The 23693-nt window shown below is 48.2% G+C and overlaps 1 protein-coding gene and 1 non-coding gene across 2 annotated transcripts; both read left to right on the plus strand.

Moving 5' to 3' along the window:
* The first annotated feature begins 3208 nt into the window (after window positions 1-3208).
* ELOA (elongin A) lies at window positions 3209-18355 on the plus strand. The gene is made up of 11 exons (XM_042951371.1): window positions 3209-3386; window positions 8175-8231; window positions 9073-9179; window positions 10584-11769; window positions 12153-12267; window positions 13023-13178; window positions 13272-13369; window positions 14550-14730; window positions 15066-15177; window positions 15891-16066; window positions 17351-18355. The coding sequence occupies exons 1-11, from the start codon at window positions 3234-3236 to the stop codon at window positions 17410-17412; spliced, it is 2403 nt and encodes an 800-aa protein (XP_042807305.1). The 5' UTR covers window positions 3209-3233; the 3' UTR covers window positions 17413-18355.
* Window positions 8546-8692, plus strand: LOC122228890. The gene has a single exon (XR_006206785.1). It is a non-coding gene; the product is annotated as a U4 spliceosomal RNA (small nuclear RNA).
* Window positions 18356-23693: the final 5338 nt, after the last annotated feature.

Consider the following 23693-nt stretch of genomic DNA (forward strand, 5'->3'; position numbering starts at 1 on the left):
AGTATTCCTTCTCAGCACACTGTTCAGCCCGTGGAACCTCACCTGATCATTCCACGGAAGGCAAGGACTCCTTTCTGCTATTGAGGACAACATGGTTGGTCGTTTTTTATTCTTTTGCTTGTTTTCCAGTGTGTTAAGTGACTGGAGTACCAATCAGCCTGAGATTGCCCTTTTCCAAAATTAAAATATCTTTAAGCTATTTTCGCGAGCGGGGCACCAGCCCGGCTCAGCCAGTAGAGTGTGTGACTCTTGATCGCGGGGTTGTAAGTTCAAGCCCCACGTTGGGTGTAGAGGTTACTTAAAAACAATAAAATCTTTAAAATCAGAAGTTATTTTCATTATAAAAATAGACCATACTTGTTGTAAAAACTCAAAAGTGTGCCTAGCAGAAGACTCCCATCTTTCTTTCCCAGCAGAGCCTTAAAATTACCTTCTGACCAGAAGAAGATGGATCTTTTAATTCCTCTCACAGGGGGCGCAGATAAGAGATAAGAAAGCTAGGGACTCCCCCTCAAGTTTTCAGATGATAATCTGGGCTGGCCTGAAGTTTATTAATAAGTGGTCCAGTTTTCAACAGACCCTTTATGGGATGTCACCTGTGTGCTAGGTGTCGCTGATCCAAGATGGACAAAATAGCCTCTGACCTTAGGGAACTCCTTCTGGTGTTAATTTTTTTTTTTTTTTTAACGTTTATTTTTGAGACAGAGAGAGACACAGCATGAACGGGGGAGGGGCAGAGAGAGAGGGAGACACAGAATCGGAAGCAGGCCCCAGGCTCCGAGCCATCAGCCCAGAGCCCTCAAACTCACGGACCGCGAGATCGCGACCTAAGCCGAAGTCGGACGCTTAACCGACTGCGCCACCCAGGCGCCCCTCCTTCTGGTGTTAAACACCCTGTTGTAAACCAAGGATTACAATGGTAATCCCTAGTGAACATACAGAGAATCCCATTTTTAGAGCCGGTTAAAAATTTTCTTTTAGATCCGAAGAACACAGAATTGACTGATCAGAGAAGTGTTCATTTAGCCAGGCGTGAGAGTTCTTTACTGTGCAGGTAAGCCTGACTCGGGCTGACATAGACACAGAGGGGGCAGAGAGTGGGATGCACCCTCTCCAGCAATCCTTAGCGGCGTGTCTTGTTTCTTTTCTGTCTGGTTGTTGAGATCTCCCTAGGTAACATGCGCAGTATGTTCCATGTACCCCGAGTATATGCCAGGTCGGTTAGTCAGCAATTCTGCTTCAAGAATCGGCCTGTTTTCCATTACACCATTACATTCAAAATGGAAGGAATTTAAAATGTAAAAGCATTTGCTGTGGTGAGGAGGGAGACTCTAGGGCCAGGACCAGAATCCAAGTCTCCTCACCAGTTTAATGCCTTCTCTGTTACACTCCACAGTTGAGTCTTAGGGCACCAAGTGGGTGGTCATTAATCTTGTATGGACTTTTTTTTTTTTCTTTTTATGTTTATTTATTTTTGAGAGAGACAGAGACAGAGCCTGAGTGGGGGAGGGGCAGAGAGAGAGGGAGACGCAGAGTACAAAGCAGGCTCCAGGCTCCAAGCTTGTCAGCACAGAGCCCCACGCGGGGCTCAAACTCACGAACTGTGAGATCATGACCTGAGCCGAAGTCAGACGCTCAACCGACTGAGCCGCCCAGGAGCCCCTTGTATGGACTTTTTATACAGTGCTGACTATATCACCTGTATTGTGCTGGGCAGCAGAGATTTAAAGTTGGACAGGTCGGTTACTGTGCTTGATAAATATCCCAGTGGCAAGACAGAAGAATAAATTGACAATCTATCTACACCCTGAAATGGATCAGTTGTAGAGGGAGGGACACCAAGCTAAGTGGTGAGAACACAGTAGGGAGGGCTTCTCAGCATAGTGAGTGAATGAAAGCTCATTTTCAGAATTTAGAATGAAAAAAAATACACATATATATTTTTATATACATATTTTTATATTGTATTTTTATATGTATTTTATATGTATTTTTTATATACATGTATATAATTTTACCCCTTTGTCCAGAGCTGAGAGATCTGGAAGAATCTCCAGGCTTTCCCACACTGGGTGAGAGGTCAGACTAAGTACATTGCCAAGTTACTATTGGAGATTGGATTAGCGACTAATCTGATCTAATTAAACAAGATGTAATCAATGCTGATATTTTTAGTTTTCAGCTGTTTCCTTGTTATTTTTTTTTTTAATTTTTTAATGTTTATTTTTGAGAGAGAGACAGAGAGAGCACGAGTGGGGGAAGGGGAGAGAGAGAGAGAGAGGGAGACAGAATCCGAAGCAGGCTCCAGGCTCTGAGCTGTCAGCACAGAGCCCAACGGGGGGCTCCAGCCCACAAGCCACGAGATCATGATCTAAGCTGAAGTCGGACGCTTAACCGACTGAGCCACCCAGGCGCCCGTCTTTGTTCTTTTGTTAGTGATTATAATTTAGTGCTTATAGGATGGTGTCTTGGGCGGGTCTGATTCAGGCCCTACTGCTTCAGAGGAAACAGCCTTTCATCCATTCATTCAGGATGTATTTACATGGTGCTTATAGGACCTCAAGTAGCTGAGTTGTTTGACTTCACATCCCTTTCTCCCTGTGGCCCTCAGTTCCTCGATCTACTCAGAGACGTGCCCTCACGGTTGACCCAAACCATTCAGGTTACATTCCAGCTTCATCTCTTTCCTGTTGTGTGACCACATGCGGGTTAATTTGGTTTCCCCGAGCCTGTTCCCTCATCTGTAAAATGGGGTTGCGCTGAGGGTGAAATTAAGGTAGCCCGCCGGAGCACTGGCGCCCAGCGCGCTCCACCCGGAGTGGCTGCCCTTCGGCTCCGCGCACTCCCTGTGGGCCGGCCCGGAACCGCTGACAGGTGTGTATCAGGGCGTGGCTCACGGCCCGGGGGCGTGGCGAGGGTGGCACTTAAAGGCAGGGTCGGCGCGGGGGCTGCGTTCCGCGGTGCCCGGACGGCGGAGAGGTGGGTCGGCCGTGGGCTCCGCGCGCCGAGGACCCGAGCGGCGTTACCGGGCCCACGCGGCCCAGCTGCCCGCACGCGGCCGCCGCGCCGGAGCTGGGGACCCGGCCCCCGGCCCTGGGGGCGGGGCCTGCAGCCGGCCAGCCCCCCGCGCCCCGCGGCACCCCCCCCCCCCCCCCCCCCCCCCCCCCGCCTCGCCACCGCCGCCGCCGCCGCCGAGGCCCGGAAGGGGCCAGTCGCTTCCGTCTCCGCCGGGGATGCACGGAGGGCGGAGCTGCGGCCCGAGGACGCGACGCGAGCCCAGTTCCGGCGAGGAGGCCGCGCCAGTGACAGCGATGGCGGCGGAGTCGGCGCTCCAAGTTGTGGAGAAGCTGCAGGCGCGCCTGGCCGCGAACCCGGACCCGAAGAAGGTGAGCGAGCGGGCAGCGCGGAGCGGGGCGGGCGCTGGGCGCGGCGCGGCCCGGTAACGGTCGCGGGCCCGGGCGCGGCCCCTTCCCGATCGGCCGGGGCCGCGGGGGCTGGGACCCGGGGCCAGGCCCCGCCGGGGGCTGCGGCCTGGGTCGGGAAGTTCGCGGCCATTGGCCGCTGCCCACGCGGAGGGCGGGGGGCGCACGGAGGGCGCGGGGCCTCGGCCGGCCCGGGCTCCCTCCCCACCCCACCCCCGCTCCCCCCCTTCCCCCCCCTCCCCCAGCTCCCGGCGTCCCCGCCTCCCGGGCCCGGGACGGGGGCGCCCGCGGGCTCCGGGCGGCAGGGGCGCGCTCCTTGCGGACGCGGCGAGCCGGCCGGGGCCCCCGGAGCCGCTCCGGAGGCGGCCCGGGCCAGCTTTCCCCGCGGGGCGGGCTCGCTGGAGCTGACCCTCTCGCTGCGAAATGTGTGCGATGGCTCAGTGTCTTCGGACGTTTGTCCGGAGGGAGAAGGAGCCGGTTCTGCCTGGGCTCCCGTGGAGTCTGGGCTCGGTGTGGGGTCCTGCGTCTCTCAGAGACGTTCGTACGGCTCTCCGGCTTGATGCGAGATCGCGGACCTTTTCGCTTTCTCAGTAAATCCTTTCAGAACAAAACAAAATAAACCTCGCGTCCCCTAGCTGCAGGTACCCCTAAGAACTTGGTTGCAATTGGAACAAACCAAAAAAAAAAAAAAAAAAAAAAAAAAAAAAGGTTAGGAGTTTGCAGCTCGTTTCCTTCTGGCCTTGATGGAAAGGTAAGAGCCACCTTTCCTCGTTGCTGTGCACGATGGGCAACCATTTTTAATTGCACTCAGCGAGTTTTGAGGGGTTGGTTTTGTTTTTTAGACGGTTTTCTTAAGTTAAATGCATTCCTCCCACTCTCTCGACTTTATCCCGCTTCTCAGTGTCTGGGACAGTGTCTGGATGTTAGAATTTTTTGAAAACTGAACTCCACTGATGAAAACACTTAGGTGTCAGACGTTCCCCCTGAGCACTCTGGCTGGAGTGTGCAGGTCCTGAGTTGGATCTCTGAGCCCCAGAGTGCCTTTTGAAGACCGAGTAATGGAGGAAAGGAGTGGGGATGAAGTGGCCGTAACGTTTGGGTTCTAATCCATTTCCCAGCCATGGACACTGGGGACTTCTTTGCTGAGTCTGTTTGCTCACCTGCTTCCTAGGACTCCACTCGGGGGGAAGGCCAGTCTTATAGGAAGTGCTCGGTAGATCTTAATCACCACTCTACAGATTGATTGTTTTTGAAGGACTCCTTTCTCTTCGCCTTGTTTCGAGCCTGGCGCCTGGCCGAGGTGGCTTTTTTTTCTCCACTTCTGAAAGCTATACACTGTAGCTCACCATCAGGCCACTCTTTAACTTCTTATGCATGCAGGGCTCAAAGAGGTATGGCTCAGGAAGCCATCTTAGTTTTGAATCTGTGAAACGTAAATGCTTTCAGTTTATGTTATATATTCTGTAGCAGCTTCAGTTCCTAGTGGCCAGGAGTTTCTTTTTACAATAACCCTTTGTGGACGTCTAATAAGTGGTCGTTATTTCCGAGCACTAGCTGGTTTTCCTGAACACTGTAGGTTTGTGACTGATTTTTAAAACCTTAAAGCAGTATTATGTTCTACCCCCTCCCTGCCAGTTTGGTCTTTATTACTCTAAGGTTTTAAAAAAAAAAAAAAAAAAAAGGTGCCAGGTAGTATCCATAGTCCTTTTCCACTGGAATTTAAATTTTGAAGTAGCTCTTCTAGTAGTCGATGTGCGTGAAATTTCAAATTAGGAAAAGGTTTGTTGGTGTCTCATCCTACTCGAATTATTAGTGATTATTGTGAGTATTTGGGCTTTCACTTCCCAGATCGCAGATCATCCAGAACTCCTGGGTTTGCATTATGAAGATGAGAAAATGTTGGGAGATCCTTTTTGCAAAGGACACAATAGTTGGCATTCAGAAATGAGCTAACTGCAGAGGGGAAAACTGCAAGCTGGCACACTGGCCTTCTCAGCCTTCTGTTAACCCAACAAGCTCCCACAGGTTGTTCTTGAAATTGCAAGATGATTATATAGCAGTATTGACTTTGCAGCTAACTCGCATTTTCAAACCATTATTAGCCAAAGGGTTGATTCCAGACCTATGTTCATGGATTTACTCCTATTAAACATAGGTGTTTAACTGTAACTTTGTTTTCTGCTTTAAGTCTATCAGTGATGTGGGCTTACTTGAGGAAAAGGTATCAGGTCAGGGTCACTTAGCTCCTACCATTTAATTGGAAACAAGTTTTCAGGGGTGGTAAAGTTACCTGTCCTGTGTTACATTTTGAATGTGAAAACTACGGAGAACACAGATAGCAAGTGGAGAACAAGGGGTCAACATCACGAACATCTTTTTGCTCTTTGGGTTGAAGGGGTGTGCAAAGGACAGCTGAGATTCCTAAGCGTGTACTGTGCAAATGTTTGGCGTTTCTCAATGAGCTATTATCAGTTCTTGCACACTCTGCAGTTGGTCCCTTGGTTTGATAACAGCAAGTTTCCACCTACTTGAGGATGCCCAAAGTGCTTTTACCTTGGTACTGCTTTGTTCTTTCTTGAACCTCATTGAAAATAGAAGGGCTCTGGAGCCCTTTTTCTCTTATGGTGCACGCAGTCACTTTGAAAATCTCCAGGGTTTTAGTTTTGTCTGCTTTCAAGTCACCCCTGCTAACCCAAAGCAAAGCAGAAAGGCAGCATTTACACTTCACAATTAGCGTTAGGCTTTGAGATGAACACTCCCTCAGTGACTTCTGGCCCCATCTGTGTATGTTGGCTTTGTAGAGGTCCTGGGACTCCCTGTGGTGACCTCCTTTACTCTGTGAACTTTAAACCATCTGACAAGGTAATACTGAGGACGAGCTCTTCAGCTTTGTTTCCAGGCACATAAGCTCCTGTTCTATTTTCTTATTTTCTAAGGACAGTGTCATTGTGTTGGATGTTTCTCCTGTCTTTGTAGTTCATGCTTTTGTAGACACACTTGACTTACTAGCTCATTAGGCAAGTGACCTAACCTTACTGGACTGTTTCAGTATCTAAAATGGGGAGAAAAGTATCCCCTTCATAGAGTTGGTTAATGAAGATGAAACGCAGTAACACATGTAAGAACTTACTAGCATAGTAGCGGGCACACAATAGATGATATATAAATATGTTCCAGGGAATGGCATTAGGGGACACAACCCATTTTTAACCTCTACGGTGACCCTGAATTTCCCTTTAAGAAATGGAATTAGCATTAATCTTTGCACCCATAGCTTGGGTGACCAGAAACACACATAGACTTTATCCTGAGTCGGATGGATGATGGTGGTAATCAAATTTGAAGTGGAGAATAATTTTCATTCAGCTATGAAGGTGAAACTCCCTAGATACATCCCTTGGCTTCTCATTTATTCCCAAACAAGATTATCACTTGTGATCCAGTTGCTCTGCCTAGAGACTGAGTTGAGTAATTATTGAAGTAGAATGACCGGAAGAACATACTTTGTCCTACACCTAATAGCAATATGGCATACCAATTACAGACTGGTTTACACGTGGAAAAGGGGCAGATCTTACCTGATGCTGAAATGTGAAGGTAGTCACAGTTACTATTTTTTGTACATTGCAGCACCCCTTGAAGGCTAAGTGTGTTTTATATCCATATACACGTGTCCTAGAAAGAGGTATAGCCAGTCATAACTTAGGGTACAAATGGAGTAAGTAGGAATTAGCTGGGGACTCTCTGGTTGACGATCAAGGGGAGACATTGAAAGAGCTGTCAGTGGATGAATGAAGTGATTAATGATAAGCATTAAAAAAACAAAAACAAAAACATTTATGGAGCTCTTTTGGTGGAAAGGGGGCAGATCTTGTTATCTGATGCTGAAATGTAAGGGTAGTCACTGTTACTATTCCAGGCACTGTGGCCCAGGACTGCACATGGTTTGTCTCTGAGAATCCTCACAGCTTGTAACGTTGTAAAGAGACAGGATCAGTTCCTTTTTTGCAGATGAAGTAACTGAGGTTCAAGAAGGTTAATGACTTGCACAAGATCGCCCAGCAGGGCGATGACAGGGCCAAACTGAAGCGTGTCCCCAACTCCGGAACTCTGTCTCAACAGCTCTGCTATCCTGATTTTGACCTACTTTTAGGACTACAGAAAGGAAATGTGGCCAAACCCAGATCACTTTTCTCATCTACCCAGACATTTTGTGTTCACCATTTGCACCAGCAAAGCTCTGATTCTGGCAACTTGACGCAGGTCTTGAAATTCCCACTTGTATCAAAAAAACAATTCTGTTGAACTGCGACTCTTCCTGGAAACATGATACCCTTTTCCTGGAGAAACCTCTTCTCCTCCTTACTTTCCTTTGTGCTGGGTTCATGGGTAATGTCCCTAAATTGGTACCTTTCTCAGAAATTCTCAAAACTGGGGCAGTGATAGTTGTTGATTTTTGTTAGAGTTGGCAGGTCTGGGTCTCTTTAAGTCTTCTCTCACCTTGGTGTTGCACAGTAATTGAAAGCAGGCAATCCAAAGCCACAGACCTGCGTGTATCTGGCCCCTGTTGCATCCTGGGGCAAGTAACTTCACTTTCCTGAGCCTGTTTTCACACTTGTAAAATAGAGATAATAACCATACTTATTACTGTACAACACTTAGAACTCAATAAGCACTTAACTGTCAGATATTATCTTCCAGTGAGTGATTCTGATTTTATAGAAATTAATGTTTATTTTATTCTCTCTACAGCTCTTGAAATATTTGAAGAAACTCTCCACTTTGCCTATTACAGTAGACATTCTTGCGGTAAGAACTGTTAGATATTATATAACTATATTCCATCCCCTTCCCACTGGGAGGGATTGTACAGTAAGGTTAAAAGCATGGGCTTTGAAAGTGAAAGAAGCCAGACACAAGGCCACATAATGTATGGTTCTATTTATGTGAAATGTCCAGAACAGGCAGATCCATAGGCCGAAAGTAGGGAGGTGGAGGAAGTTGGGAGGAATGGGGTTTCTCTGTAGGTTTACAGAAATGTTCTGGAATCAGTGGTGATGTTCGTGCAGTATTGTGAGTGTTCTGGAAACCAACAGACCGTACACTTTAAAATGGTTAAAATGAGCTTTGCGCAGTGTGGCATTATCATGGCCAATGAGGTTTACCCAAGGTACGATTATTGCTAATTGAAAAAAATAATAATAAAGTGGTGAATTTTATCTTAGAATTTAAAAAAAAAAATTAAAAGAACTTTGACTTTGGCATCAGTTAGTCTTGGATTCAGATCCACGTTCTAGGACTTCTGGCTAATAACTGGACAGATTCCTGCCTCACAGAGTTGTTCTAAGGACTCATTGAGACATTGTATGCGAAGCTCTTAGCTCAGTGCCTGCCACCTGCCATAATCACTCTTGTTATTTATTGTTAAAGTTCTGGAAGTATTTTAATATATTGTTTTTTCTCTTTGGAGTCGTGTGCTTTGCTACTGTGTGTCATTAGAGGTTTGAGGCATAGACACAAAGTAATTTTGTGTTGAGACTTGCAACATATGTTTAAGGAAGGAGTTTCTCAAAGCAAGAGGCCTTATTTCTTCAGAAAGTTGTGAGCCTAGTTCCACAACCCTCTAACAATTCTTCTGTCAAATTTGTAGGAGACCGGGGTTGGGAAAACAGTAAATAGCTTACGAAAACACGAGCATGTCGGAAGCTTTGCCAGGGACCTAGTGGCCCAGTGGAAGAAGCTGGTTCCTGTGGAGCGGTAAGAACGTTGATTACTCTGTAGGTTTGCTCAACCTCATGCTTCAATATGGTACCTAGAATGTTTACAGACAGGATACGTTTTATTATTCCTTCTCTGCCTTCTTATTGAAAACATTTATTTGGCCTTGATTATAAAAATAATTCATGATCATTATAGGATTTTAGAAAATATTAACAAATGGAAATAAGAATGAAAATTTTTTGTAATTCTACCGTCCGAACATAAGCATTATTAGTATTTTGATATGTTTCTTTCTACTCTTTTTTATTTTTAGAGAGAGAGTGTGTGATGCACACAGGGGAGAGGGGCAGAGTGAGAGGGAGGGAGAGAATCTCAAGCAGGCTTCACTTCACACTCATTGAAGAGCCCAACACAGGGCTTGATCTCACGACTGTGAGATCATGACCTGAGTTGAAATTAAGAGCCAGACATTCCCCTCCCCTCTTTTTAAAATTTTTTTTTCAACGTTTTTTATTTATTTTTGGGACACAGAGAGACAGAGCATGAATGGGGGAGGGGCAGAGAGAGAGGGAGACACAGAATCGGAAACAGGCTCCAGGCTCCGAGCCATCAGCCCAGAGCCTGACGCGGGGCTCGAACTCACGGACCGCGAGATCGTGACCTGGCTGAAGTCGGACGCTTAACCGACTGCGCCACCCAGGCGCCCCCCCTCCCCTCTTTTTAAAAAATGTTTGTACACATTTGGGAACAAACTATATAAATAATGGCCCGCTCCCCTCCATTTTTTTAAAGATTTCATTTTTAAGTAATCTCTACACCCGTCATGGGGCCTGAACTCACAAACCCTGAGATCAAGAGTGGCATCCTCCAACCAGTCAGGTGTCCCAATAGCACCTACCCCCATCTTTTTTTTTTTTTTTTTTAAAAGGTTGGTTTATTTATTTTGTGTACTTCTGCACAGGTGAGCAGGGGAGGGGCAGAGAGAGAGAGAGTCCCAAGCAGGCTCTGTACTGTCAGCCCAGAGCCCGATGCGGGGCTCAATTCCATGAACCACAAGATCATGATCTGAGCCAAAATCAAGAGTCAGACCCTTAACCTGTGGACCTACCCAGGCGCCCCAGCCCCCTTTTTAACATAACAAGTTAAATTGTCCCTGTTTTGAAAAACTTCAAAGCATTTTTCATGTCCTCAAGATATTTGATCTTTGTATCCTGTACTTAAACGTATCGTTTTCCATCTGTTGAATATTTGAGTTTTCCCAGTCTCACAACAGTGGAGTATCATAGAGCAGAATCCATTCACCCTCTTCCCAAGGCCTTGTTTCTAACTCTGCATCTGTTTCCATCTATTTTTGTGGGTTCAGGTTCTATGACGTTGTCCTCTGAACAAGGATTACACTGAGATTTATATCTGCTTTATCTGCTTTTTCTTTTATTTTAGAAACTCCGAGCCTGATGAACAGGACTTTGACAAGAGCAATTCCCGGAAGCGCCCCAGGGATGCTGTTCAGAAGGAGGAGATAGAGGGGGACTACCAGGAAAACTGGAAAGCCTCCAGTAGCCAATCCTATAGTCCTGATCACAGGCAGAAAAAACACAGGAAACTCTCGGAACCTGAGAGAACTCACAAAGTGTCTCACGTTCAAGAGAGGAGAGACGAGAGAAAGAGGTGCCATAGAGTTTCCCCCGTTTACTCTTCAGACCACGAATCTTCTGATTACGGCCATGTTCAGTCCCCTCCGTCATCTGCCAGTCCCCATCAAATGTCCACAGACCATTACAGATCCCCGGAGGAAGATCATGAGCCCTTTGTCCCACATCAGAAGCCTGGGAAAGGCCACAGTAATGCCTTTCAGGACAGACTGGGGGTCAGTCAGGACCGACACCTGGGGGATCCCCAGGGGAAAGGGGTTGTGAGTCAGAACAAGGAGCACAGATCTTCCTACAAGGAAAAACGTCCAGTGGATGCCAGGGGAGACGGGAAGGCGTCTTTGAGCAGAGAGAAATCACACAAGTCTGTCTCCAAAGAGGAAAACCGAAGGCCGCTCTCAGGGGATAGCACGAAGGAGAAACCACCCTCTAGTGTCAAGAAAGAGAAGGAGAAAGAGGGCAGCACCAAGAAGAAGTTTTTACCCCCCTTGGAAGTTGCTTCAGACAACCACCTTAAAAACAAGCCAAAGCACAGAGACCCAGAGAAAACCAAATCGGACAAAAATAAGCAGAGTCTAGACAGCTTAGATGTAGGAAAGGGGGCGGGAGACCCGCTGCCCAAGGTGAAAGAGAGGGGTTCCAACAACCTAAAAACTTCAGAAGGGAAGGTAAAAACTTCTCATTCGGATAGAAAGTCAGTGGGCTCCCTCCCTAAGGTTGAGGAGGCAGATATGGATGATGAATTTGAGCAGCCCACTATGTCTTTTGAGTCCTACCTCAGCTACGACCAGCCCCGGAAGAAAAAGAAAAAGATTGTGAAAGCCTCAGCCACGACTCTCGGAGAAAAAGGACTTAAAAAAACTGATTCGAAAAGCACTAATAAAAACTTGGACTCCGTTCAGAAATTACCTAAGGTAAATGAAAACAAGTCCGAGAAGCTTCAGCCAGCTGGAGCCGATTCAGCCAAGCTGAAAAAGGTAAGCCCTTCAGCCCCTTGGTGGCTTCCCAGTCAGAGCATCTGGCCCCGCACAGCTCCCAGGACTTGTCTTGCCGCTGTCGTGCTTGGCTGGCTTTTTCGTGGCCTGCCGTTTCAGTTTGAAGTAATCGCCTCCAGGCCTTTGGAGGTGCTGCCAGGGTGTAGCTAGTACCCAAGACGAGTGTTTTCGGAGGTGTCCCGCTGTGCCGGGCCCATCCCAGTGTATCTCCTGCCCCCGGTGGTGTCAGACCTGACCGACGGCCCTCCTCCAGCCTGGGTCTGCTCGTGAAGTCGCCTGCCTGGTCACCGCGGCTGGCAGTCGGCCGAGGGCGGGGAGCTGTCCTTGCCCGGCGGGCTGTCCAGTTACTGGTGTTCTCGCCGCAGGTCCCTGCTGATGCATTGCCCGTGTTGCCAGACCTCCCGTTACCCGTGATCCAGGCCAATTACCGGCCGCTTCCTACCCTGGAATTGATGTCCTCCTTCCCACCAAAGCGAAAAGGTAATTTTCTGCATTCTTTTCTGAATGGAGCAAAGATTTTAAAAATTTGTTCGCGATGTCATAAGATTTGGGTGAGCTTTCTAGTGTCCTTGGCTCTGGAGTTTGACGGCTCGGGTGTGAATCCCAGCTCTGGCTTCAAGTTCTATGAACTTGGGTAATCATTTCCTTGGACTTCAGTCTCATGCTCCATAAGTGGACCTGATAATGGTGTCTGACTTACCAAGTGGATTAAAAATGGTAATGCTGGTAAAGCTCTTAACTCTGGGTTTTTCCACATGGTGAGTGTTCAGTAAATCTTTGCTGCGGTTACTAGCTACCCTTCATATGTTGTACGTGAGCTTTTTATCTTTAAAAAAAAAAAAAAAAGGTCTAGTTTTAATAGCAGAAGAATTAGAAGCCACATAAGGGTCCCTCAGCAAGAGACAAATCACATGAACCATGGTCACGCACACAGTGGCCTCCTGTACAGCTGTAAAAAATGTGGGAAGGTCTGTGTCTGACATAGGATGATTTCTAAAATGTGGCAAATGAAAAAAGTTGATAGTGGGGGTTTTTTAATCGGTGAAAAAGGAATGAAATACATATTTACTTATTTTTGCATAGTCTCGCTAGAAGAATACACACAAAAAACCAATAGCCCTGGTGGCCTTTGGGAAAGGGCAGTGGGAGGCTGAGGAGGGGGGAGAGAAGGAGAGCTTTCCCTGCACAGCTTAGTGCCCTGTGTGACGCGCGGTCCTGTTGTCCTTGCCCTGCAGCACTGTCTTCACCCCAGGAAGAGGAAGAAGCTGGATTCACCGGACGGAGAATGAATTCCAAGATGCAGGTGTATTCTGGCTCCAAGTGTGCCTATCTCCCCAAAATGATGACCTTGCACCAGCAGTGCATCCGGGTACTTAAAAACAACATCGATTGTAAGTCCCACGCTTTTCTCTTGCTCTTAACCCCGTTGTGGCCTTGCGGGGGGCCGGCCAGTATTCGACACTTCCACCTTTGATTCTCTGCAGCGATCTTTGAAGTGGGAGGCGTCCCGTATTCTGTTCTCGAACCCGTTTTGGAGAGGTGTACGCCTGATCAACTGTACCGCATAGAGGAATGCAATCACGTGAGTGTCCTGTTTGGGTGCAGAGAGGGCCCTCGTCGGGCTCGCGTCTGCAGAAGCAGCTTTGTCTCTGAATCCGTAGTGGGTGAAGGGCGGTGGCACGGGTCGGTTCACTGTTGTGGGCCTGTTGGTTTGCCTGTGGGCCTGTAAACGTGCGTGTTTTTATAGCACCTGCTCTGGCTTCACAGTGAGCTTCAAAAGGACCGGGAAAACGTTACCCACCCTTCTCCTTAGCTCGCCTGGTCACAGGTCAAGGGAGAATTCTGGCAGCTCGGCCTCTGGGATCCAGGGCGGGGACAGAGCTTTGTTTTCGACACTCGGGTGTCTGGTGAACATAGAAGAGCACAGGTCGGCTGGGTGTGTCCCAGAGGCGTCCAGGTCTGTCCAGATATCTTTCCTGTAACGCCGGGACATACGGGTCATTTGATCACATTAGCTGGCTGTCTCTAATTCTGAACCCTTGCGGGTGACAGTTGCAGGGAGTGCCGGGGAAGTGCCTGGATGTGACTTCATCCCAGGTCTACCTGTCACTGGTTTCCTTAAAGGAAAAGACTAATCTTTTTTTTCCTTTTTAAAGTTCATTTAGTTATTTTGAGAGAGAGAGAGAGCATGAGCTTGAGCACGAGCTGGGGAGGGGCAGAGGGGGAAAGAGCGTTCCAGGCTGGCTCCACACTGTCAGCGCAGAGCCCAACATGGGGCTCAAACCCACAAACCATGAGCTTCTGACCTGAGCCAAAACCAAGAGTCAGATGCTTAAGCGACTGAGCCACCCAGGAGCCCCAGAGAAAGACTGACCTTAAGCTAGTTTCTGTGTTGTCTTCTCTCCTAGTCCCACAACCCCCCAAAAGCAGCTAGTACAGTGCCTTGCACTTAACATTTTTAAGTTTATTTGAGGTGGGGGGGGGGGGGAGGGTTGGGCAGAGAGAAGGGGGGAGAGAATCCTAGGCAGGCTCTGTGCTGTCAGCACAGACGCTTAACCAACCTGGGTTAACCCAGATGCCCCTTAACGTGTTTTTAATATAGTGATTTTTTTTTTTCTAGAATTGTGGTATTTTAATATACTACTACTACGAGGACCAAAAAAAATCATTAGGAGGAAAGTGGTCAGCCCGAGGTGATGAAGGATGGAAAAGAAATCTGTCAGAGTGCTTACATATAAATGATGCCCTGGTTCTGATTTTAGGTATTAATTGAGGAAACAGATCAATTATGGAAAGTTCATTGTCACCGAGACTTTAAGGAAGAAAGGCCGGAAGAGTATGAGACGTGGCGGGAGATGTACCTACGGCTTCAGGATGCCCGGGAGCAGCGGCTACGAGTACTGACAAAGAATATCCGATCTGCACATGCCAATAAGCCCAAAGGTAAAGGGGGGCGAGGGGGTGGCAGTGGGGAGCCGAGCAGGATGAGGTGATCTGGTGCAACAGTGAGCCCTGTGCTCTGATCGACAGCAGGGCCTTGGTGGGCTGGGCTCATGTAGCCTCTGGCTCCTGTATCTGGCCTGCTTTTGCAGAAGGGGCACAGGGATGGAGCGTGTCTTCCGTCAGTACACTTACTGCCTACAGGGGTTTTCAGCGTTGATAATTCCTAGCTTTGGGAGCACCTGGGAAGGTTTTGTCTCTTAACAGTGTAGATTATTAAAAGAACAGCAGCGTCTCTGCTCAAAAAGGCAGGTATCGATCTCCGTATTTCTCTACAGGCCGGCAGGCAAAGATGGCCTTTGTCAACTCTGTGGCCAAGCCCCCTCGTGATGTTCGGCGGAGACAGGAGAAGTTTGGAACCGGAGGAGCAGCTGTGCCTGAGAAAATTAGGTGAGCTCTGCACCTCCAGGGTCTCCTTGCGCCCGCGGAAAAGAACCCCGGGAGCTTGTTACCCAACCCTCCGAGGCAGCCCAGGGGCAGGAAGCAGTTCACTTTTGGGGTGAGAGCATGGCAGTGCAGGTCAAGGGTTCTGGAGGCCGACCTTGACCAGCTCAGCACGTGCCCTCCCCGAGCCACCCCTTCCGTGACTGCAGCGTAGGTGGACAATTATTCCTGCCTCTCGGGAGGTCAAGAGTCAATGGAGAACAGGACCTGGCTGCTGGGAGATACTCCCTCGTGCTTTCCCCTTTCCCCATTTAAACCAACGGCGGCTGGGACGCCTCGCTGGGTCAGTCAGTGGGGCATGCAACTCTTGACCTTGGGGTTGTTTGAGCCCCATGTTGAGGGTAGAGATTACTTTTTTAAAAACTCAAAAAAAAATTAAATAAATAAACCATGCTGCTGTGATGACTATATAATCTAAGTCACATTAACATTTGAAAAATACAGATTCACACCTAAAGGGTGAAAATTGAGTTGAGATGATCATTCATTCTGAAGGGCTAAACTCTGTCGTCTCTGTGTCATCACCAGGATCTCGGGTGCTCGCGTCCACTGGTCAGAGCCACAAAACTGGGTCTTCCTCAGAGAGGCCGGCTTCAGGCTGTCGGTGCTGAGGGCAGATCCGTCACACTCGGGACTAACTAGCTTGCTCTGTGTTGCAGGATTAAGCCGGCCCCATACCCCACAGGAAACAGCCACACTCCCTCCGGCAGTGGCAGCAACAGCTTCAGCGCCAGCCCCGAGGAGCCCGCCTATGATGGTCCGAGCACCAGCGGTGCCCACTTGGCTCCCGTGCTCAGCACTGTTTCCTATGATCCTAGGAAACCGACTGTGAAGAGTAAGTGACTTGGGGTTCACGCCCAGATATTTCAAAACAGTGTTTGAGCTCTGTAGCATCTTTATCGCCGTATTATGCCGTGCGTGCCAGACGAGGCATACGTGCTCTGCGCATGGCTGGGCTCGATGTGGGTGCCTCCTTCCCCTGCTTTGGTTGCAGTGCACGAGTTCTCTTGCAAATAACGATTGCGGTGAATACTCATTTTGGCACGCCGCTCCGTTTACCTACGTGTAAACCTGTTTCTCCAGGCGGTAACGTTTCTCCAGGGGTTCGTCGTGATGGTTATTAACTGCTTGTAGTCCATCTTATTGAGGGTTTACGACCTATCATTCCAGCTTCTGAGTTTTGTGTTTTCATATCTAGTTGTGCATATTTTATATTTTATTAAGTTTTACCCTAGACTGTCCCCAGTATTCTAAGGGGGTGTCTGCCTGTTAAAAGTATGCTTCTGTAAGGGGCACCTGGGTGGCTCAGTTGGTTGAGCATCTGACTTCAGCACAGGTCACGATCTCATGGTTCGTGAGTTCAAGCCCCACATTGGGCTCGTCGCTGTCAGCTCGGAGCCCGCTTCAGATCCTCTGTCCCCCTCTCTCTCTACAACTGTCCTGCTCATGCTTTTTCTCTCTCAAAAATAAATTAAAAAAATAAACATTTAAAATGCACAGCCCACTTCACATCTTCTGTCTCCCTCTCTCTGTCCCTCTCCTATTCTCTTTCTCTGTCTCTCTCAAAAATAAACATTTAAAAAAGCATGCTTCTGGATTCGCTTCAAGACCCACGGGCAGGTAGAAGTGTTGGCAGAAGCTTCTGTGCTCAGGTTAAGCATCCAAGAGGGCAGGCCAGCCGTCCACAAGTGATGTCTGCACTGAGCACATCTTAGACCTGTTGCCGCACTGGACAGATGGGAGTGAGAGGGGCTGCTTTTTGCTAGTTTGGATACTGGCGGCGGGGGGTGGTGGAACAGAGTAAAATTATGGCCCAGGCTGGCCTTTAGGTATTAAATTCCAGTCCTTTCGCTTCCTGCACAACCAGGGGCAGGTCGGCCGGTCTCTTGGGAGGTTGGGGACGTGGTTGGAATTAGAGCCGGGGATCGGCAGGGGCCCGGCAGGTGCTCAGGAAGTGGAGCTGTTGTGGTGCTAGAAATCAGAAAGGGCTACCGCTGTACCCATTCCTCTGGTAGTGCAGAGCCAAGAGCAGCAAGGCTTGGCCTTGATTGTGAACCACTCACAGTGTGTGTCTAAACTGCCACAATCTGAAACAACCGCCTTATTTCTCTTCCCACAGAAATTGCCCCAATGATGGCCAAGACGATTAAAGCTTTCAAGAACAGGTTTTCCCGACGATAAACTGAGGACTCGCCTTGGAGATGAAATCTGGGGGAGGAGTACAAGGACAATGGGGGTTGGGGAATGGAACTTCCAGAGGAGACCAGAATCCTCTGCTCCGAGGAACCTTTTGGTCTCCGAATCCTGCACGGTCTGCAGGTGTGGGCACCTGTGAACCTGTGTGCCGCAGCCACTGCCTCCCTGCCTGGAGAACACTTCAGAATTCTGGAGAAGATGTGAAGCCTCAGTCTTACTGAGGATTTTAAGGTCAATTATACTTTTGTTGTTAATTAGCTTCTTTGTAAACCATAAGACATAGTTTTAATTAATAAATATTGCCCCCAGATTGTATTTATATTACCCCCAGTATTTTTTTTTCTTTTTTTCTTTCCTTTTTTTTTTTTTTTTTTAGGTCCTCTACCAAACACTTAGCCTTTTATTTTCAGGGTTCTTTATTACAGTTAGATAAAAACCTAGTGAAAGCCATTCCCCTGTCCCAGTTCAGCTCTCCTGAGTGGACCCTGGTCCAGAGGGAGGGCTGGGCATCCTCAGAGCCTGTGTGCTGCCTGCTGCACGGAGGGTGAGGAACGGGTCCTGGGCTGCCCGCCCTAGAGGGCCGCCTCGACGTGGAGTGTTTGAGCTCCACCTCGGAGGCCCTTCTCAGTGTTGCTTGAGTTCCTATGCAGGTGCATCTCTTTCTTCCTCATTAAATAGTATTTATTAAAGGAGGTTATTTGTAAAGGTCTCGAGTCTTTTCCCCAGCCTTTTTGCCAGTTCCCACTTTTTTGAGGCTCACTAGAGGACACAGAAACTTGGGGGATCAATTTGCACAGAACCCCAACATTTTTACAATTTCTGATGCAAAACTTTAGGGCTTTTTTCCCTCCCCTATCTTCCCTCCTCCCCGCTTGCAGGGGGGAGACACGAACACACGGCAGGGCTTTTTGTGCCCCCCCCCCCCCACCCGCCACAACTTCAGAGGTTGAAAAGCCAGCACTTTAATCTCGTGTTCCCTGTGAACTGCTAACAGAAGTGAGTGGTTTTAAAGGTTGTAATGCTGTGTTGGAAATGGGTTTTGTTTTTGCCTTTCTTTTAAAAGGTAAGATCATGTGATTGGGAGAGCACAGGAATTTGCTGTTTTGCAGAGAACTCTGCAGCTGAAGCACTCTCTACTTCTAGGGTGTTTAAGCCAGAATTTGGAGGGAACGGCCCACTTAGGCAAAGTGTCTGAGCTGTTAGTGTCAGGATGGGGGAGAACGCGGGGGACACCCATCAGGTCTGAGAAGGGAGGATCTCACTTGCAAGCTGACAGAGGAACGACATCACTCAGGAGGCCAGTGTCAGCGCTCTTCCTGGCTGCTGGAGAGCGCTGGTCTAGCAGGAACCCGCTTGGTTGTGACCCAGGGGAAGCAGATGCTGTAAGTTTGAGGTGCCTGCCCTCAAGACACCCAAAGGGTAGACTGAGGGCGTGGTTAGTAGGACAGCGTCGGGAGCTTGGCAGGCTCCCTCTTGACAAGCCCCCTCAGAGCCCAGAATATGGGGTCCGTTGCTTTTAACCATCCCGGAGACCTCAGGCTAACTTTGAAGATTCCGGAGCCGGCAGAGAATCTGTGCAGCAGAAGCTGCATTGTTCAGTGTGCGTTGCTGTGCAGGGTGCCTGTTGCAACAGGACACAAGGGTTGCCCTGTTTTAATTTGCTGTGTTTTTGAATTGGGGAAAACATGATTTCTGTTGATCGTTTGTATTGCATTCCACCCCCAGCCCGGGCCTGCTCCCCAAATCTGGTATTAGGAGGCCTCTTACCGAATGCCAAGTGAACATCTGGGTCAGGTGCCAGACATCTGTTGGCCTGGAGTAGCTTCCCGTAGGTGTCCACCAGCTTGAATTTGTCTCTTAGCCGCGTGTTCAAGTCTTTGTCATTGAAACCCGTATTTCACACTGCAGATTCGGTTGTGTGTGATTTAATTTCCTCTGTTAGGAGTCTTTAGGCAGGGAGGAAGGAAAGGACATCTGTTTGTTCACGCCGACATCACTACCCATTTTTAGCACATAAAGACTTTTGATCGGCCCTGTTTGCGTAGAGCCAGATCTTTCCCTCCTCCTCCTCCAAGAGTGTCTGCATCAGGGATGTGACTTGGTGAGAAGAGTAAGGAGGGAAGAGAAAAAGCCGAATTTCTGAACAACCTTCTCACCTGGGTTATTGAAATGGCTGCAGAGCAGACACAAAACAGGATGATGTCGAACCTTTGGTCTCATTTGTGAAAACGTGTGCAATTTTGTTTCTCCTGTGCTACACTACATACGAATCGAATCACCAAATTACAAATGAGCCCTTTGTGATCCTTGGTGTAATGAGCAGTTTCTTCGGGCTTTCTCTTTCCGGGAAGTGGGAGGGAACAGAGCAAGGTATCTGCCTGCTCTTCCTTTGTATTTTGGTCCCAAAATGTAAATACAATTTTCTATGTTACTTTTTTGTGGTAACTACCAAGATGAATATTTTAATTAGATAAGTTATATGAAAAGGAAGGACAATTCCATGTCTAAATAAAAAACAAAACAAAACTCCACGCGCTGTGGTCTTTTTTCCTTTCTCCCTTACCGTGTCCCGGAATGGCAGCTGGTCACAGAGTGTCTGGTTCCCAGGCTGTGAGGCAGAGAGCTTAATCCCTGGCCTGGGCTTCGTCAAGGATGTTGGGTTTTAGGTCTGTAGCAAAGCAGGACTGGGGGATGGGAATGCAGGGTAAAGAACCCCTGAGCAGAGGGAGGAAACTCAGATGAAAACAAGCACCTTGCAGGTACCAGACACTGTCCCTTGTCATCCTGGGACTGAGAGATTAACTGAGGCTCAAGGATGAAATAACACAGCCAACCTGCAGCAAAGGAAAGGATTTGAAACCCAGATTCTCTGACTGTAAGGTGTGTGCCACCCTACCTGTCGGTCGGTCACTGCGGGGTGGGAAGGACCGGGTGCGTCTCCTCTGTCTTCCGCTGACTTCCTAACAGGAGCATGATGACAACTTGTGCAGAAAGGTCGTGTCAGCAAAGACCTGATAAGCACCCGCGCGTTGGCCCTGGCTGAGCTGCAGGAGCCTCAGCGTCCGGACATCACTACCCAGCACTACCCATCACTACCCAGCGTCAGGAGCCAGGGCTCGGGTGCTTGCAGCTTGCGGCCCCTGCAGAGACCGGGCTGGATCTTGCATCAAACCTCCAGTCCCCCAGCGGCACACTGTTGTTACCCTTCTCTCCTGAAGAGGGCGTTGTTGGTGTGTGGGCTTACCTCTTCCCAGCCTTTACTGGATCGAATTCTCACTGTAAGAAGTTCTGTACATTAAATGATGGAACATGGGATCTGATGGATGACGACCCGGAGTTTGTAAATTAGCCCCGTGTCCCTTACTCATTAATTCAGCATTTGCGGAGCCAGCACCCGGATTGGACCCTGGGACACACAGTGGCACACAAGTCTGGCACACGCGGTCCGGTAAGCGTCACCGGGCCCACTGGGGATGCACCTGCCACGGGGGGCAGGCCCTGCTCTGACTCCTATACGCTCGCTCGGTTACCACAGTGATCTTTCATGGTAGGTGGTCAGGGCCCCATTTTTAAAATGAGAAGACTGAAGCACAGAGAAGGTGTGCAAGCTGACATAAGCATGAGCGGTAGTGAGCAGCGCTGTGTGTCGGCCTTTGTCCCAAGCACGTGTTGTCAGTGACATTTACCCATCTCCTATATAATCACACGTCCCCAGGTTGGGCCCTTGGAGCAAAGCTGACCTCCGATGCAAAAAGATCCCCTAACTGTCGCTCAGAATGATTTCTTCTCTTGGCTGCATGCAATTAATGCCCAAAAGAACCCTCTCGCTGGCTTATCACCTTGACAGATGTCCCCTTCACAGCCTATCTCCACTAGGGTTCTACATCCACTGGAGTCTCTCTCAGATTATTTGGCTAAATGGTGAAACAGGCAGTTTGTCCTCACAGGCTCCTGGACTTCCCTTTCTGTGATGCCTACTATTTTTACCCCTTTCAAAAACTTGGGTGGAAAGTTCAGACATCAGAATTTAATATAGCTACACCTCTGTTTCTCAACTCTCAAATCTCTGGGGTTGGGGCCCCAGAGTGTGCATTAAAAGAAAAAAAAGTAATTCTTAAATTTTTAAAAAATGTTTATTTATTTTTGAGAGAGAGAGCGTGAGCGGGGGAGGGACAGAGAGAGAGGGAGACAGAATCCAAAGCAGGCTCCAGGCTCCAAGCTGTCACCACAGAGCCTGATGCAGAGCTGAAACCCACGAACCATGGGATCATGACCTGAGCTGAAGTCGGATGCTTAACCAACTGAGCCACCCAGGCGCCCCGAACAGTAAGTAATTCTTAAAATGTACATTATTAAAAAGTTTGAGAACTGCCCTGGCTAATTTGCCACAAGCTCTTTGCAGCTGGCCCACCGGTCAGAGCTGGGAAGCTTACACATCTGGTCACACAGTACACTTTGCCCCCGCTCCGTGTTCTTGAGTCAGACAGACACAGCCCTTACCTTCCTGGAGCTTCCATCTAGTAGAGGAAAACAGTAACCAGATAACTGTACAAATCATTGTTTAAAATACAGATTTCTCAGGGCGCTGGGTGGCTCAGTCGGACTTCGGCTCAGGTCACGATCTCATGGCTGGTGGGTTCGAGCCCCGCGTCAGGCTCTGTGCTGACAGCTCAGAGCCTGGAGCCTGCTTCAGACTCTGTGTCTCCCTCTCTCTCTCTGCCCCTTCCCCACTCACACTCTGTCTCTCCATCTCTTAAAAATAAATAAACTTAAAAAAAAAATTTTTTTAATACAGATTTCTGGGCCCCATGGCAGAAATCTGTTCAAATAGGTCAGAGGTAGGATCTGGAGATAAGTACTTTTCATAGGCCTTCCCCAGTGAGTTTGATGAACAGCCTGGTTTGGGAATGCCTAGTGTAATGGAAAAACAATGCATGAGCTTTAAAGGGAGTTAGGTCCAGGTTCAAATCCTGGCTCCACTATCCTTTAGCTTTGTGACCCCTCTTTGACACAGTTTCCTCACCTGTAAAATGGGAATGATCACACCCCATAGGAATTCTTGTAAAGATCCAATGAGAGAAAGGGAGCTCAATACGTTTTAATGTCCTTCCTTCATTCCCTCTAAATTTAGAATGAAAGGAAAAGCTTTATTTCCTATTGATGGGAACTGAAGCTTTAGGGTCATGAGCTGAGAACCACTTAGAGGTCAGCAAGTCCTTCCTCATAACCCAAATCCTAGTCGATGCTGCCTCAGACAGGGTTTTTCAACTTTTCTGTTTTTGGACTGCCGTCTATTCTTTCAGGCCCTTATGCTATATAGCCCCTAACAGCCACGAAAAAGGCAGACTCTACCTAATTCCTTCTTGTCTCAGGAATCACAACTCACATGCCAGGAATTTGGCATAAGATGGTAGGAGGGGGGGTGGGGAAACAGGAAATGAAAGCTATTTATAGCTCCACCTGCAGCTATATCTTTGGAAGTTTAAAGACAAGACAGAAATCTAGACTTCTTTGTAAAATTTCCCCGTTTTTAAAACCCTGAGCCACAACTGTATGAAACAGATCAGGAAACCTGTATGGGGTGGATAACTTCCCAGACAAAAGCAACTTACCAAGGCTGACTCCTCTAGAGTTTAAACAGCCTCCTTACCACAGAAGAAATAGACAAACCTAGAGTCTAAACAGCCTCCTTACCACAGAAGAAATAGACAAACCGGTTGTCGAGCCTCTTCTCTAGATGGTTTCATAGGGAAATTCTTTCAACCTTAAAGTCAGGTAATACCAACGCCACTTAAACTATTCCGAAGCAAAGAAAAGGAAGGAAAGTGCTATTGAAATTAGGATAACGCAGACATGGAAAATGGATAAAGACTGAACCAAAAAAAAGAAAAATTACAGACCAATCTTATTTATGAATATTGGCGTGATTACCCTAAATATTAGCAGAATCTAACAGCATATCGAAACAATGAAACAGGGGCTCTTGGGTGGCTCAGTCAGTCGGTTGAGCATCTGACTCTTGATTTCGACTCAGGTTATGATGTCACTGTCACGGGATCAAGCCCCGTGTTGGGCTCTGTGCTGGGCGGGGAGCCTGCTCTCTCTCCCTCTCCCTCTGCCTCCCTCTCTCTTTCTCTTTCAAAGAGAAATAAATATAATTTAAAAATAAAACGGAAATCATACCTAAATGGGGTTTACTTAGGACTGGCAGGATATTCAGACTATTAGGATAGGCTGGGCAGTCATTCTTAACCGGAGGTGATTCT

Source organism: Panthera leo, chromosome C1 (genome assembly GCF_018350215.1).
Source record: "Panthera leo isolate Ple1 chromosome C1, P.leo_Ple1_pat1.1, whole genome shotgun sequence".
Taxonomy (NCBI): domain Eukaryota; kingdom Metazoa; phylum Chordata; class Mammalia; order Carnivora; family Felidae; genus Panthera; species Panthera leo.

Coding starts and splice junctions, on each gene's coding strand:
- ELOA (XM_042951371.1), top strand. CDS start 3,234: ATGCACGGAGGGCGGAGCTGCGGCCCGAGGACGCGACGCGAGCCCAGT. Junction 8,232..9,072: donor TTACAGTAGACATTCTTGCG/GTAAGAACTGTT, acceptor TCAAATTTGTAG/GAGACCGGGGTTGGGAAAAC. Junction 13,179..13,271: donor ACTTAAAAACAACATCGATT/GTAAGTCCCACG, acceptor GATTCTCTGCAG/CGATCTTTGAAGTGGGAGGC.